This window comes from Sus scrofa, chromosome 4, assembly GCF_054392235.1.
Source record: "Sus scrofa isolate SSC_HxYL_T2T_F1_AM1 chromosome 4, Sscrofa_HxYL_maternal_Yorkshire_Landrace_v2.0, whole genome shotgun sequence".
NCBI classification, from domain to species: Eukaryota; Metazoa; Chordata; class Mammalia; order Artiodactyla; family Suidae; genus Sus; species Sus scrofa.
This window is the reverse complement of record NC_139386.1, coordinates 85,244,325-85,261,466: the sequence shown is the minus strand read 5'-3', so window position 1 is coordinate 85,261,466 and position 17,142 is coordinate 85,244,325. Positions and strand designations below refer to the sequence as shown.

The 17,142-nt window shown below is 35.8% G+C and overlaps 2 protein-coding genes across 5 annotated transcripts in view; one reads left to right on the top strand and one right to left on the bottom strand.

Moving 5' to 3' along the window:
* KIFAP3 (kinesin associated protein 3) overlaps window positions 1-3,013 on the bottom strand; it is a 184,048-nt gene extending 181,035 nt beyond the window's left edge. The window contains exons 1-2 of the mRNA XM_021089424.2: window positions 2,331-3,013; window positions 1,420-1,539 (exon numbers count right to left, since the gene is read on the bottom strand). Of these exons, the coding sequence (XP_020945083.1) occupies window positions 1,420-1,499 (80 nt within the window). The 5' untranslated portion in view covers window positions 1,500-1,539; window positions 2,331-3,013. The remainder of the gene's footprint in view (window positions 1-1,419; window positions 1,540-2,330) is intronic.
* Window positions 1-17,142, top strand: part of NTMT2 (N-terminal Xaa-Pro-Lys N-methyltransferase 2) — a 76,751-nt gene that overhangs the window by 8,780 nt on the left and 50,829 nt on the right. The gene's annotated exons all lie outside the window — the stretch shown is intronic.

Below are 17,142 nucleotides of genomic sequence, written 5' to 3'. Positions count from 1 at the left end.
TTCTCACATTATCCTCCATCATGTTCTATCACAAGTGACTGGATATAGTTCCCTGTGCTATACAGCAGGATCTCATTGCTTATCCATTCCAAATGCAATAGTTTGCATCTATTAACCCCGGACTCCCAGTCCATTCCACTTCCTCCACTTCCCCCTTGGCAACCTCAAGTCTGTTTTCCAAGTCCATGAATTTCTTTTCTGTGGAAGGTTTCACTGTGGAAGGTTTTGCACTGTATATTAGATTCCAGATATAAGCATCAATCACAGTTATCCCTTGAAACAGTGATAACTCATAAATGGTACCTTCTGCTATATAAGATATAATTACAGCCTTCAAGGAGCACATGAAATAGTCACTAGGTATATAAGTAAGTAACCTGAGCTTATTAATGCTTGCCATAATGGCAGCATGAAACAAGTAGAATGTTGGCATAAAGGAGCGAATAATCCACCTGGTGGGTGGTGGATCAGGGTAGAGTGCACAGAGGATGAATAAAAAATTGCTTACCAGAACATCATAATAGGGACATCCTAGGAAAAGTGAAGAACATATACAAAGTCACAAATGTATGAAACATCACGGTGTATTTAGGTAAATGAAAGTAGTTTAGATGGTTATGGAATTAAGTTCCAGTGGGAGAACAGTGAAAAATAAATTTGGGAAATTCGGGAGGGGTAAGATTGTGGAAGGCCTGGTAAAAGAGAGTATGGTATTTGGATACTTTCTGCACATATCAAGAGCAATGAAAGCATCTTTTTTTTTTTTCTTTTTTGGTGTGTGGATTCCCTCGGTCAAGGGTCAGATCCAAGCCACAGCTGCAACCTATGCCACAGCTACAGCAATGCTGGATCCTTTAACCCACTGTGCCGGGACAGGGATAGAACTTGTGTCTGGCACTGCAGACATGCCTCTGATCCCATTGTGCCACAGTGGGAACTCCATGAAAGCATTTTAACATAGGAAAATTACATAATGAAATTTATTGGAGTTCCTGTTGTGGCTCAGTGGAAATGGATCTGACTAGTATCCATGAGGACACAGGTTTGATCCCTGGCCTCATTCAGTGGATTAAGCATCTGGCCTTGCCATGAGCTGTGGTGTAGGTCACAGACACAGCTCGGACCTGGCATTGCTGTGGCTGTGGCCTAGGCCTCTGATTTAACCCCTGGCCTGGGAACCTCCATATGCCACAAGTGTGGCCCTAAAAAAGACCAAAAAAAAAAAAAAAAAAGGCTATGTCAAAAATAAATCACTAAAAAAGAAATTTATTGTTTTAGCAATAGTAAATTGTTCTATATTTTATCCACACAGTAACACAGAACAGAAATGTGAGAATTACATTTTTTATTCTCTATATATACTGCTTTTAAATTTCATTGCTGATTTGATTCAAAAGTTCACAGAAAATCCTTTCTTACCTTGTAACTGCCTTAGGGATATCATCAAATGGCCATTGTGGTCCAAAGAATCCACATCCACTGACTATTAATGCAGTCATCTTCTCACTTTTCCAATTAATTTGAGCTCACATTGCACATCTTAATTCAAAAGAGACTTCAATTAAAAGGACCCTTTAAAATACATCCTCTTCTTGATGGTGGTAACCTCTATTTTCAACTAGTATGACGTAAGACAACAACTGTGACATCGCTGGGTTTCTCCAAGGGTCAGAACAGGGAGGGAGGTGCCCTAGTAGTAAAACAATGACTTTCTGTGCTTTTTTCCTTCTGTAGTTTCTCTTACAGCCTGAACCATACTTTGAAAAAACAGTGTTAACTATTTAATACATATCAAGCTGATGATCCTTAAAAACATGCAGTAAAATGAATATTTTCCAGCATAAATACAAGATATATTTAATCATACATGTACACATTCATTCATGCACACATAAAAACACCTCCATTTGTGAATTTGTATGTGTAGTTGTATACATACATGTTCAATTGGAAGTTCTCCACTCTTGTGTTTGTGCTTTTGGAGAGATGCATGTGACATAGTGATGCATGTGTCATATGCTCTATGACATAGTGACATAGAGCATATCCAGCCATATCAGCTATACTTATTAACCAAAACTTATGAGCAGGCATTGCTTTTGGCTTGAGTACGCAAAAATGAATAAACATAGTTCCTGACTTGAAGAACTGTATCTAAATCCAGTTGGAATACCCACAAAGTGAATAAAATTCAAACAAATATATTCTGTGATAGAGCAATAATGCATCACTGTAGAAACTGAGGTGATGACTGTGGATTCAGACAGTCCTATTCTGTACAATGCACTCATCCGAAAATTGAAACTATAAGAATAAGATACAGAACTTACCTTGAAGGGGTTCAAATCTATGAATAGTCAGAGGACCAGTAATTAGTGTCTCAGCCATATTTCCTGCACATCTACATCCCAAGTCAGGTTTAGTTTAATTTTGTTTTTCCTTCATTAGGTTAAATTACTTTTGCCTATTGATTTTGTTCTTATAAAGAAGATGCCACACCATCTCTTTTTAATTTATTGCTTCAACTTCATAATCCCTCACTATGATAGAAGCTTCATTTGAGTTAGAAACATTAAATGAATCCAGTCTCTTATTTAATACACATTTGTTTAGAGTATATTATGCATTCCAGGTACAATTCAGAGCTAAACTAGTAGTCTAAATGGATAAATTCAGGCAATGGCTATATTAGCAAGCAGAAGTCTCCACTGAAACCTTAATTGCAGAATTAGAAAATGTTTAAAGTATGGCAACCATTGCTACCTCTGCTAGAATGTGTTGAAAGCTCTTTGGTCACCAAGCAGTAAGTGCTCTCTCCTCTTCATTTCTTTAACAAAGGTATTGCCATAACTGATTGTGACATAACCTCTGGGTCACTAAGAACAGAACCAGAACTGCCAATTCATTCCAGATCAGTTCCTAGCAACAGCCAGTTAGCATTAATAACTTTCAAGTTGGATAGAGATGAATCTATGCTTCCAGGGTTGAAATATATGATATTCCAATGAGTGACATAGTGACATAAATCCAGGCATTTAAGTATGGGGATGAAATTAAATCATATGTTATTTGACTATGAAACTTTTACATTTTTCTTTCCTTTCCTTTTCCATCTTTCTTTTCTTTCCCTCTTTATCCCTTCATTTCTTCTTTCCTTTTTATCTTTCTTTTTGCGTGTAGACAGCATACATGTCATAAAAAGAACATCTTGGGGAAAAAAAACTTTTTCTGATTTGGGAAGATTCCTCTTAAATCAGTATCTCCTCAATGTAATCATTACCATATCAGGAGAGGAGGTAGATACATATCAGAGACCCTGAGGAATGGTTGAAATAAGGTTATACTCTGTGTGTAAGTGGCAAAAAGGACTTGAAATTCATTTTGTTTCATTTCACATATCAATACCTTGTCCACACTGCTTTTTTTTTTTTTAAAGGGAGAGGTAAAAAATACGATGTTGCTAATCCAAGTTTGACAAATCGTAAAATATTTCTCTCAAACTAGTTCTCTTTCTGCCTTCCCCCTTCGTTGGCATATGAAATTCTTTTTCTTTCCAAATGAGTCAGTTAAGAGGATGTCGACATTGCTCTAAATAGAAGATTCTAGAATGCAATCACAAAACAAAAAAGTAAAAACAAATTAAACAAGACTCTGAGCATCTACTTACCAGTGTTTGTTCTCCCTGGGACACGGTGATGTGGATGTCACTCTAAATGTTCTCTTGACTGAATTCTATCAACTAATCTCCACCATAACCAAGTAGATATGTTGGTGAAAATTCCTCCATCTGAACTAAGGAAGCATTAACAGCCTAAACATTTTAAACAAGATTGGTTTTATTTTACCTCATTAAAATATTTTCATAACTCCCAGAATACCTTTCATTTTTAGACCTTGAAATGTTGGGCTAGGATTGATTCCAAGGTTATTCTCTTGCCAGGATGTTTGAGTTTAAAATATCATTAAATTTGAAGAAATCCGAAAAGTCTGAACTGGAGAGTCAAATATAAACTAAAGGAATCCATACTCTATCTTTCATGTTGCTGGTCAATTTACTCAAAACCAAAGGAAAAACAAAACAGTCCATAGAAAGTATTCAGCAAATATGTTTTGAATGAATATCTATAGACAAGGAGGGAAATCACCAGATAAAATAACTGGTGTTTTTTCATAAAGTAATAGGTTCTGCATTTATCCTTTACCTGTAGGTCATTAGGGTAAAGACTATACATAAAGTGAGGCTTTTGCATTTTTTTCTCTTAAATAATAGTTTTCCTCATGGACAGAGTAGTGGACGAGAGAGATTCTAGGTGATAGTCCTTTATTTATTTCTAACACAGTATGCATTTACTTTATTTCTGTTTTATTGGTTTCTGCTGGCCATGGATAAATCTGTTTTATTGTATTAAAAAACTCATATGGTTGGAAGGAAAATGAAGTTCAAGTGTACTGTGGGCTAGACACTAAGAGAAAAAATATATGAAAGAAAATTATCCGTAGCCTATGGATGAAGAAATAAGAAATAGTTCTACAAGTTAACAGAGCCCAGATTATTATTATAAAATTTTCCTGTTTTATTTTTACCTTTTCATTATAAAATAAATATAGAAAAAAATCACACAACTCAAAAGCAAAGCTTATTGAATTATTTCAAGACAAACACCCTTGTAATCAGATGAGGACAGAACTTTTACAGCTACCCTAGTAGCTCCTGTATGTATTCGTCCCAATGTCAGGCCCTTCTTGCCTCCAAAAGTAATTACTGTCCTGACTTTGATGCCAATCATATCCTTATTTTTCTTTTTTTCGGCCATACCCGCGGCATGTAGAAGTTCCCAGGCCTGGGATCAAACCCAAGCCCTGGCAGTGACAACGTTGAATTCTTAACTGCTAGGCCACCAGGGAGCTCCACACCCTTGTTTTTCTTTATGTTTAAACTGATGGTTTGTATTCCCAGACACAGTAGTTTGATTTTGCCCATTTAAACAAACTTGATGTCTCATTTCTTTTAATTTATAGATTCCTCCTCTATCCCTTTCTTTTCTTGTTACATTCTATCTATTGAAGAACATTCTATAGGTATATGGAAAATCTATAGGTTTGCTGATTGCATACTTATGATAGAGTTTATTGTATTTCTCAATCAAATATGTATTTTGTGCTAATGTAGCAGGTGAATGCAGAGGCTTTATCAGACCCATTTTTATTCCTTTGGCATGAAAATAAGTGGCGTTATGTTGTTTACTCTGGAAACACAGAAACTGGCGTTCACTTTTTTTTGATGTTAGTAATCACTGATGTTCAGTGACATCTGTCTTTTTTTCCATTGAAATGTTTTTTTTTAATTTTAAGTATTTTACAAGGAATAAATAAATGTTCACTGCAGATGACTAGAAATATATAGAGCATAAAGTAAAAATGAACATTCACCCATAATCCCCACTCTCCAAAATTAAGCATCAATAGCATTTTGAAATATTTGCTTCCAGTGTCTATGTATTTTTTAGTTGAGATGCAATTGACCTATATCACTATGTTAATTCCAGGTGCACAACTTAGTGATAGGTTATTTCTATACAAAATGATCACTGGGATATATCTAGTTATCAAGTGTCACCATACAAAAGTGTTACAATATACTTTGACCGTATTCCCCAAACTGTACATTTCATCCCTGCAACTCATTATTTTTATAACTGGAAGCTTGTACCCTTAATATCCCTTCCCTTTTGCATTCATCCCTCAACCCCCTCCCCTGTGGTAATCATCTGTTTGTTCCCCACATCTATGAGTCTGTTCTGTTCTGTTTGTTCCTTTTGTTTTGTTTTTTAGATTCCATATATAATTAATATCATAGATTTGTTTTTCTCTATCTTACTTATTTCACTTAGGAATAATACCCTCTAGTTCCATCTCTGTTGTTACGAATGGCAATATTTCATTCTTTTTAATGGCAAATGTTCCCTTATATATGTATGTATATCTATACTATGTATGTGTATATATACGACATATTTTTTTATCCATTAATCTATCGATAGACACTTAGGTGGCTTCTATATCTTGGCTATTGTAAATGATGTTGCACTGAACATAGGTGTACCTTTGAAATTAGTGTTTTTTTTTTTTTCTTTGGGAACATACCCCAAAGTAGAATTGCTGCATCTTATGGTAGTTTTGTTTTTAATTTTTCGATGAACCTCTATACTGTTTTCTGTAGCAAATGTAACAACTTACATTTCCATCAATAATGTTCTGGGGTTTCCTTTTCTCCATGTCATCGTGAATGCTTCTTATTTATTGTCCTTTTTGTTAATATCCATTCTGATAGGTGTGAGGTGATATCTCATTAGTGATTTCTCTGATTATAACTGATACCAAGCATCTTTTCATGTACCTGTGGGTGATTTGTATTTGTTTTGGGGGGAAAGTCTGTTCAGGTCCTCTGCCCATTTTTTAATCAGGTTCCTTGTGTGTGTGTTTCTTTTTGTGTTGTGTGAGTATTTCAGATATTAACCCCTTATCAGATGCATTGTTTGCAAATATCTTCTATTCAGTAGGTAGCCTTTTTGTTTTACTGATAGTTTCTTTACCATGCAAAAGATTTTTAGTTTTATGTAGTCTCTCTCTCTTTTTTTTTTTGACTGCACCTATGGCATGCAAAATTTCCTAGGCCAGAGATGAGTCCTGAACCACAGCAGTGACAACACTAAATCCTTAACTGCTAGGCCACTGGGGAATTTCAATGTAGTCCCATTTTAAAGTTTTTGCTTTTGTTTCACTTGCCTGAGGAGATATATCTAAAAATATGTTGCTAAAGCACATGCCTATGTTTTCTTCTAGGAATATTATGGTTTCAGGTCTTATATGCAGATATTTAGTCCATTTTGAGTATACTGTTGTATATGGCATGAGACGGTAGTCCAGTTTGACTCTTTTGCATGTGACCATCCAGTTTTCTAAACACTATTTATTGAAGAGGCTGTCTTGCCATTGTATATTCTTATCTCCTTTGTTGTAGATTAATTGATCATATAAGTTTGACTTTATTTCTAGGCCCTTTATTATGTTCGATTGATCCATGTGTCTGTTTTGGGCCAGACCATGCTGTTTTACTCACTATGGCTTTGTAGTATAGTTTGAAATCTGGGCATGTGATACCTCCATCCTTGCATTTCTTTCTCCAGATTATTTTGGCTATTCAAGGTCTTTTATGTTTTCTACAAATTTTAGAATTATTTGTTCTAATTCTGTGAAAAATTGTCATTGGTATTTTGATAGGAATCACAATGAATCTATAGATTGTTTTGGAGATATGGTTATTTCAATAATATTAGTTCTTCCAATCCATGAGCACTTTATCTTTCCATTTGTTTGTGTTGTCCTTATTTTCTTTCATCAGTGTCTTATGGTTTTCTGAGTATAGGTCTTTTTTCTCCCTGGTTAAATTTATTCCTAAGTATTTTATTCTTTTTGATGCAATTGTAAATAGAATTGTTTTTCTCTCATAGTTTTTTATTTGTGCATAGAAGTGAAAACCTATTTCTGCATAATAATTTTGTTTCCTGCAACTTTAATGAATCTATTTATTCCTATAGTTTTTTGGTGGCTTCTTTAGGATTTTCTATATATAGTATCATGTCATCTGCAAATAGTGACAGGTGAACTTCTTCCTTTCCAATGTGAATTTCTTTATTTTTCCTGTGTGATTTTTGTGGCTAGGACATCTAATACCTCATTGAATAAAAATGGTGAGTGGGCAGGCATCCTTGTCCTGTTCCTAATCTTAGAGAAGGTGTTTTCTGCTTTTCATTGTTGAGCATGATGTTAACTGAGGGCTTGTTATATACGGCCTTTATTATGTTGAGGTATATTCCCTCTATGTCCATTTTGAGTGTTTTTAATCATAAACTGATGTTGAATTTTGTCAAATTTTTCTCATCTATTGAGATGATTATATAATTATTCTTCTTTGTTAATGAGCTGTACCATGTTGATTGATTTGTGACTATTAAACTACCCCTGAGATAAATCTAACTTAATCATGGTGTATGATCCATTTAATGTATTGTGGAATTTGGTTTACTAATGTTTAGTTGAGTATTTTTGCGTCTATAGTTATTAGAGATATTGGCCTGTGATTTTCTTTTGGGTGTTGCCTTTGTCTGATTCTGGTACCAGGGTGATGCTGATTTTGTAGAATGAGTTCAGAAGCATTCCTTCCTTTGCAACTTTTTAGAATAGTTTGAGACAGATGGGTGTTAATTCTTCTTCAAATGTTCATTGGACTCACCTGTGAAGTTATTCCGTCCTGCACATTTTGTTTGTTGGGAGGTTTTTTTGTTTTTTGTTTTTAATCACTGATTCAATTCATATTTTCTGTTTCTTCTTAATTCAGCCATGGGAGACTGTACATTTCTAGGAATTTTTCCATTTCTTTTAGGATGTCCACCAGTCTTCATTCAATGACTCTCTAGTCATTTTGGTTGTCTAAAGCTCATTCTCCACGAGATATTCTTTAGAAAGTGTTCATGGGAACAATATTCCTGAAGTCTTGCTTATTGATAACAGTTGTCTGTGCTTTTTATACTTGAAGTTCACTATAATTGAATATAAAATCCTTGGCCCTTACTGTCTTTCCTTAAGTATCTTAAATATGTTACTTTATTTTCTTCAAGAATATAGTGTTGCTGATTAAAAATTTGTTAACATAATTTTCTGTTCTTTATAAGTCACAAACTTTTTTTCCTAAAAGGCCAAATATTTTGTTTTCTTTTATACAAGGTCTAGTATTTTTATTAAATTACGTTTTGATGTTGGTTATTGCGCATGGATAGAGTCAGTTATACTATATACTCTTTCAATATATAGTTTCACATCCTTTTAAAAAATATGAGGAATATTTTAATGGGAATATTTTAATTTTAAAAATTTGTATTCTCTTCTTTGAGTTTTCATATTCAGGGACTCTTAATACTCATACATTGCATGGTAAATTTTCTTCATTTTATCTTAAATTCTTTTTATCTCTCTTCATCTCATTGTAAGTTAGTTTTTTCCTTTTTTATTTTCTGTTTTTAATTCTTTATTACGTTTATTTACTCATGTATTCTAGTATAGGTTAAATTTTTAAAAGATTTTAAGTTTCTAATTCTGTTTTGAATTGCATCAGCTTATTTTTGACTTCTACTTTTGATTTATGTTAATATTTCTTTTTTTTTTTTTTGTCTTTTTGCTATTTCTTTGGGGCCACTCTCACGGCATATGGAGGTTCCCAGGCTAGGGGTCCAATCGGAGCTGTAGCCACCGGCCTACGCCAGAGCCACAGCAACGCGGGATCCGAGCCACATCTACAACCTACACCACAGCTCACGGCAACGGCGGATCCTTAACCCACTGAGCAAGGGCAGGGACCGAACCCACAACCTCATGGTTCCTAGTTGGATTTGTTAACCACTGCGCCACAATGGGAACTTCATGTTAATATTTCATCTTTTTTGTGATTAATATGATTTGGGTTCTTTTGACTTAATAATTAACAGTTTTGGTCTTCTTTCCTATCTTTCATATATATTAGGTTTTATTTCATTGTAATTCTATGGTATTAGGCCTAGATACATTTTTAGTTGTTCATTTTTCATAAAATTATTTTTCCTGAATGTTTAGAAAGTAGTAGCTTTTCTAAGTTCACTGACCTTCCTCTTCTGCTGTTTGCATACAGTGTTAAAAATACAGCACCTTGTTTTCTGAGACTTCCTAGCTTTGTTCACCTTTCCCACTTTTATCCATATCTTCTTTTTTGTCTCTTCCTTACTAACTCATGTCTCCAGTCTCAGTAGTTTTCCTCGGTATGGAGGCCTGTGTACTCATGTGTCAAATTTGGGAGTTCCTAGATAGTAGACTGCTTTATCTTTAAAGAATTCATATGGGTGCTTTATACTCATAGGCTGCTGGAGTGAACAGCGTCTTTCTCAGTTTCAGCCACTCTTCTCAAATTAGCATGTTGTACATTTCAGTTATTATCTGTTGGGTGTTTTTTTGGTTCTCTTATTCTTTGGTTCATCAAATGTCTTGTTATTTTCCCCTGCTTTTTCCCACAGAGATGCCAATGACACACAAGAATTGTGGTTATTGGCAGCTTGTCTTTACTTGCTTATATTTTGAGGTTGTGTTGTATCTCTTTACCCAGTTTTGTTGGATTTTTGTTTTTACTCTCTAGGTGTTGTCTTTTTAATATGGTGATTCAGGAGTACCCCCCAAAATTATGTTGCTAATACTATCTTCTTAGAGTCTTACAAAAGTTGTTCTTCTTATAGGTAAGACTCCTGAGGCCCAAGGGTACAGTTATTTGCCCAAGATCACAGGGCTAGCAGCAGAAGATAGCTGCACATGAGAGCACCTTGCTCACTACCTTAATGCATGCTTTCCCTCCTCATTCCCTCTCTCCATTCTTCTCTTCTTTCTATCCTTCCTCCCTTTCTTCATTCCCTCCAATTCTTCCTCATTCCCTCCAGGGCCTAGATTTAAAACCAGTAATTTTTGACTTCAAAGCCTCTGCAAGCTCACTTAATATACTGTGATACAATCCCATAATGTTTAGTCACTGGAGTTTTAATTCACTAAAACCATCTAAGCAAAATTAGCTTCACTAAAACCTACACGCATTTTGCTCTAAGAACATTTTCCTCTCTATTTTTATGCTTACATACATTTCAAATGGAATTCATAAATATAAAGTTCTTTGACATATGACTCATTAAATGAAATATGGTTTGGTGGAAATAAATTGATGCTCTTATTTTGGCTTTTTTTTTGCTTTTTTTGCTTTTTAGGGCTGTACCCACGACACATAGAGGTTTCCAGGCCAGGGGTCAAATTGGAGTTAAAGCTGTCAGTCTACACGACAGCCATGGCAACGCAGGATCTGAGCTGCATCTGGGACCTGCACCACAGCTCACAGCAATGCCAGATCCTTAACCTGCTGAGCAAGGCCAGGGATCAAACCCACAACCTCATGGTTCCCAGTCGGATTCATTTCTGCTGTGCCATGATGGGAACTCTTTGATGCTCTTATTTTAGTGAATATGTTTATAGGCATTTTATGTGATTCTTTAAAAACCTTCTTCTTCATCTTCTACCCTTACCCAGGAAAGCACATTTGATAAGGAGTAAACAAAGTCTGAAACTGAAAATCTGATTTCATTTTCAAATTTAAAATACACAGAATTTAAAGTGATTTTAAACTTGACCAAAGTCAAATGTCCTGCTTTTGGAAAAAGCTTATAAAAGCACTACTTTGATTTGAAAACTATACAGCTTTGGGACACAGGCCCATAAAATCCCAAGCTCTTTTGTTTAGGATGTTTGGATCTTGATGATACTTGGTCGAAATGGATTCATTCAAAAATTGAATACACTATGAAGGCTCTCAAGGAATCTATACAATACACTCTGTTATGTAAAAACTCCCAATACACTAGTTCTCCATAAACCTCTAAGTAAGGCCAATTAGTAATTAGATCTTGGGGAACAAGATTTTGCCTAAGGTATGAAGTCACCACACAAGTCCTAATGGATTCAGAGTTCTATTTCAAGCCAATCCCTTTATAAAATCCTGTTCCAGTTTTTGGCTCAGTGTGTAATGGATTTCGCAGGTTGGTGATACACCACACAGAAAATGCCATTTCCTTATTTTTTCCCTCCTTTAACTTCCTGCTCTTACTATACAGGCTTAATTCATACTGTTTGATTTTACTTATTGTGGTTTGCATAAAATTATCCTTCACTCATCTACACATAGTAGATAATGGTTATTTGCCTATAAATCTAACAGGTACTGAGTTTTATGTACCCCCCCTGCTCTGTGGGCACTTTCTGAACAAATGAGCAGTTGTTCTTGAAACATTTTCCATTTTTATGGGATTTGGAACTGTTTCTCCTTGTTGCTTTGTGTGCTTTTTAGCAGCTTGAGGCTCCTTCTTTCATGGTGTTTACTCTGGAGCTGGTGTGAACAGAGGCTCTTGGAAATGGTACAGTGTTAATATCCTGGACTGTGTCTTGCTACATGTAAAAGATTGCTTCTCTAGGCTGCTGGGATCTGCAGTAGAAGCAAGCCTTTCACAACACACATAGACATACACACAGTCATGAACGGTCACATACCCATGCTAACCCTCTCACGCTCTCTGATTTCACATGTGCAGAAACAGGCCAGGAAACCTGACTCCATGTTGATTGGAACATTACTTTGCATTCATTTTCAGAATATTTGGAACCTCACATATGTTTTCCATTAATGCTGATGTTTTATTGTTCTATATAATATTTAAAATTAACTAACTCCATATAAAAAATTGTCACTTTGCTTTAAGCAAGCACAATTAGCTCCCTTTGGGGTAGCAAAGAAAGAATGAGATAAAATATCTCTGCTCCTTTATATGTATTTCCATAAATGAGATTGGCATTAAGACATAATAATACATTTGAGATTCAAAGGATTTTGATACCTTTTGAGCAAATCAAACACAAAGTGGCATTACTTACACAAAGAAACTCATTTAAAACAGAGCCTGTTAATGAAATGTAGTTTAAAATCATGTCTGTCTTAAATATATGTTCAGAGTTAAAAATTACTGGGCCAGAGACTGAGAGTTAAGTAAGATGATACCTGAATAGAATATCTGTAAATTTGGAGGTACATTAATTGTTTCAACCCACAAGGGCATGATTTGGTAGAGTAATATGTTTAGACCTTAATGACCTCATAAATTTCTAAAAGTGCAGTTATTTGAATCTCGATTTTACCTACAAAACTCAGCCTGTTTATGTTGTAGCCCCTTTAAAACAAAAGGAAAAAAATATCGTATCTATCTACCTATTTATCTGTCTGTCTATCTGTCTGTCTATCTATCTATCTATCATCTATCTATCTATCATCTATCTATGAAACTAAGTGGCTAAATCAGGTTTTCTAAGACCCATATATCAGGTTCACATCACCTCCTGACTCCTATTTATTCTTTCAGTTCACTCTTTCATTCTAGACATTTTGGATAGGTTTTTAATATTAATCATAATTTTTATTTCCCAGATTTGACATCTTGGAAGTCTTGGGGACTCAAGGGAGAATTGTCCTTCTCAGGGTTGTTAAGTTCCTGGAGATAGAAAAAACTTGCCTGTGAGCAAATCTTTGATATGCAAATCAACTGATCAGAGTCCATACCTCCAACCACCTCCCTTACAAATTCTCACACACCAAGCCAATGGTCTCCCTGCCCTAAATCACCCCACAAACTAGGTACCAGACAATGAAGGGCCACTCCTGTATCCTTCAACCCACCAGAATCATTCAAACCATCTGATCCTAAACTTTGTACTGTGTACCTACACCACCTTGCTCATTTCTCCTCTCAAAAATCCTAGTAAAGTCTCTGCCTCATCATTTCCTCTTCTCTCTTCTGACTCCTGATTGACCCAAGTGCTCCCTCATTTGGCCCTACAAGCCATGCAGTACGCCTCCTCTTGGGAACTGTAGTAAAAAACCATCTTTTCAATAGCAGTCATTCTTGATTTGTTGGCCTCACTATACCTGATTAAAACAGATCCTGGGTATATTTTAATACGTTTTTGACACCCACCCCTATCGTAGACTCCTGGCCTCTCTTTAGCTCTTTTTGTTGCCTATTCTTAAAGAGCTTTCTGACTCTAGACCATGCCCAACTTTATTAGACACTGCTTTTTGGTGAGATATCCTCTTATAAAACTCTTGTCTCAGAGGAGTACCTTGAATCAAGGGTGGTTAGACATCAGCCTTGCCCCTGGCATTTGAGGTAAAGATGCTCCATCCTGCCAGGCATAACCTGGTCTCTGGTGCTTCCTCAGAGATAGAGATGGTTTCAGCTGTGATGTACTTCTGCTGGGCTTGCCCAAGGCTCTGCTGTTATCTCAAACCCACAACATCTTGCCTCTCTAGTCATGCCCCAGATGACAGTTTTCCCATGGGGTGTAAGTATCTTCTGCCCAAATTCCAGGCTCATTTCTATTCCTTCTTATATATTTTACCCATCATTTCTATCCAACTATCTCTTTACTATCTAGCCAAATTTGTATCAACCCTTAAATCCTTTATATTTCCAATAATACCCCCTTCCTTTCCTTTGATTATATTTCATCAAACATTTTGTCATTTACTGTCTTTCCCTCTTTATTTCATGTGCATTTTTCTAGTATAGCTAAGTAATTAGATTTTAAAGTACTTGTACACTGCAGAAAAGCTTGGAATTTGGAGTCAGAAGATTTGAGCACATGTGCTAATTTTTTTTTCTTACAAGTTGTATCGGTCTGCTTGGACTTTCGTACTACAATATGGCAGGCTGGGTGACTTGGCAGAAATTTAGTTTCTCACAATTCTGGAGGCTATAAGTCCTATATCAAGGTCATGCAAGGATGGTTCCTCATAAGGTATTTCCTTCTGGCTTATGAAAAACCACCTTCTTATTTTATCCTAGTATGGCCTTTCCAAGGTATATGAATGTGGAAAGAGAGTGAGCTAGCTTTTTGGTGTCTGTTCTTATAAAACACCAATATCATTAAATCAGGGCCCCACCCTATGTCCTCACTTAATCTTAATCATTTTCCTAGAGGCCCCATCCCAAATACAGACATATTGGGGGTTGGGAGTTCAACATATGAATTTTGGTGGGGTACAAACAGAATTGTGCTCTTTGCTGCTACCAGTAAATCATCTTGGAACTCCACAGATCTATTCACTGTGAGTTCTTCCCATATGACCGACTTTCTCATACGACTAAATCCAACTTGGAAAAATGTTGGTTAAACATAATATATAGTTCCTTTTAATAGAAATGTATTGAGATCAAATACTTCTGATCTGTCCAGCAGGAGTTTGAGGTGTTGATTTCTTTTTTTTTAATACTTTAATAATTTTTGTATTTTTTATTTTTGTCTTTTGTCTTTTTAGGGCTGCACTCACGGCATAACATTATATACTTTATTTTTTAAATTTTATTTACCTAATACATTATTTTTTTTTCTACTGTACAGCATGGTGACCCAGTTACACATACATGTATACATTCTTTTTTTCTCACATTGTCATGCTCCATCATAAAGTGACTAGGCATAGTTCCCAGAGTTACATAGCAGGAGCTCATTGCTAATCCATTTCAAAGGCAATAGCCTGCATCTATTAACCCCAAGCTGCCAATCCATCCCGTTCTCTCCCCCTCCCTCTTGGCAGCCACAAGTCTATTCCCCAAGTCCATGATTTTCTTTTCTGTGGAAAGGTTCATTTATGCCATATATTAGATTCCAGATATAAATGATATCGTATGGTATTTGTCTTTCTTTCTGACTTGACTCAGGATGAGAGTCTCTAGTTCCATCCATGTTACTGCAAATGGCATTATTTTGTTCTTTTTTATGGCTGAGTAGTATTCCATTGTGTGTATATACCACCTCTTTTAATCCAATCATCTGTCAATATACAGTTGGGTTGTTTCCTTGTGTTGGCTATTGTGAATAGTGCTGCAATGAACATGCGGGTGCATGTGCCTTTTTTTTTTTTTTTTGGCCTTTTTGCCTTTTCTAGGGCTGCTCACATGGCATGTGGAGGTTCCCAGGCTAGGGGTCTAATCATAGCCTCAGCTGCCAGCCTACACCAGAGCCACCGCAACGTGGGATCTGAGCCATGTCTGTGACCTACACTACAGCTCACAGATCCTCAACCCACTGAACAAGGCCAGGGATCGAACCTGCAACCCCATGGTTCCTAGTCAGATTTGTTAATCACTGTGCCATGATGGGAACGCCACATGTGTCTTTTTTAAGGAAAGTTTTGTCTGGATATATGCCCAAGATTTCTTGGTATATTCAATATTTACTATTTAGAAAACCAATTAATTACCACATGGATTTCTGTTTCAACTCCACAAACTAAACTACCAGATTTAGATTTCTATGCATTAGCATTCTACTTGAGGATTTTTTAAGTCTGACTCCTCATTGTCTTCTCTACCTACCACATAGTCTCATTTTAAGTCATATAAGACATTCTAAAACACCAAAACACTATGTATTTTTCACTATTTAATAACTTGGCTCATGTAGTTTGCTTTCTCTGGGTTTCCATTCTCTTTGTTATCTACCTTTAATTTTTTTTTTTTAGGGCCACACCTATGGCATATGGAAGTTCTCAGGCTAGGGGCCAAGTTGGAGCCACAGCTGCTGGCCTACGCCACAATCACAGTAACACTGGATCTTTAACCCACTGAGTGAGACCAAGGATTGAACCCACATTCACACAGATACTATTCAGGTTAATACCCACTGATATACAATGGGAACTCCCTCCCTTTAAAATTTTGACTCATCTTTCAGTGTCAGCCCTCCTGATAAATAGTGATTGAGTCTCAAAATAAAGCAAATTGCTCCTTCTTATATCTTCCCCCAACACTTTTGTCTAGATTATAGAATTTATTACAGTGTTGTAGTTTGCTCTGTCTTAATGTACATCCCCTACTGGACTATGAATTCTTTGAGATGAAAGATTGTATATTCCTCATATTTTTTCCTTCCCTTCTCAGGCCACCTAGAAACAAAACAATTTGTTTACACTCAATAGAGGGTTGTTATAATAAATAAAGTCAGTAAGTCAATTGAACTAGCATTTACTGGACACTGAAATAAAGCTATATATAAAGAGTAAACTTTTTTTTCCAGGTGGTACTACTTGGTTTACTTTAGCCGTGGTTTTCATTTGTGTTAATGGCATTAGCAAAGTGAACTGTCTATATTACTATAACATAGGGTGGTGCTGGTCATCCAAGCCAGAGTCTGGATAGGAGTAAAGGAAATGCAAAGACTAAGTGAAAGATTGATTGGTTGACTATGAATTCCTTAACCTCTGAATTCAAATGATACATGTGATACTCATTATTAGCCTACACAGAAACTTATAGCTTATAGGCAAAGTAGATGCTGGCCATGGTGCTGAAGATTTAAATAACATGTGATTATCTCTTAGTTATGTTTTTTCACTATAATAAAAATCAAATCAGTGCCAGTCTAGCACAAGTTTGATTTATTTTACAGATTATATTTATGTGTGCCTATATATAATGA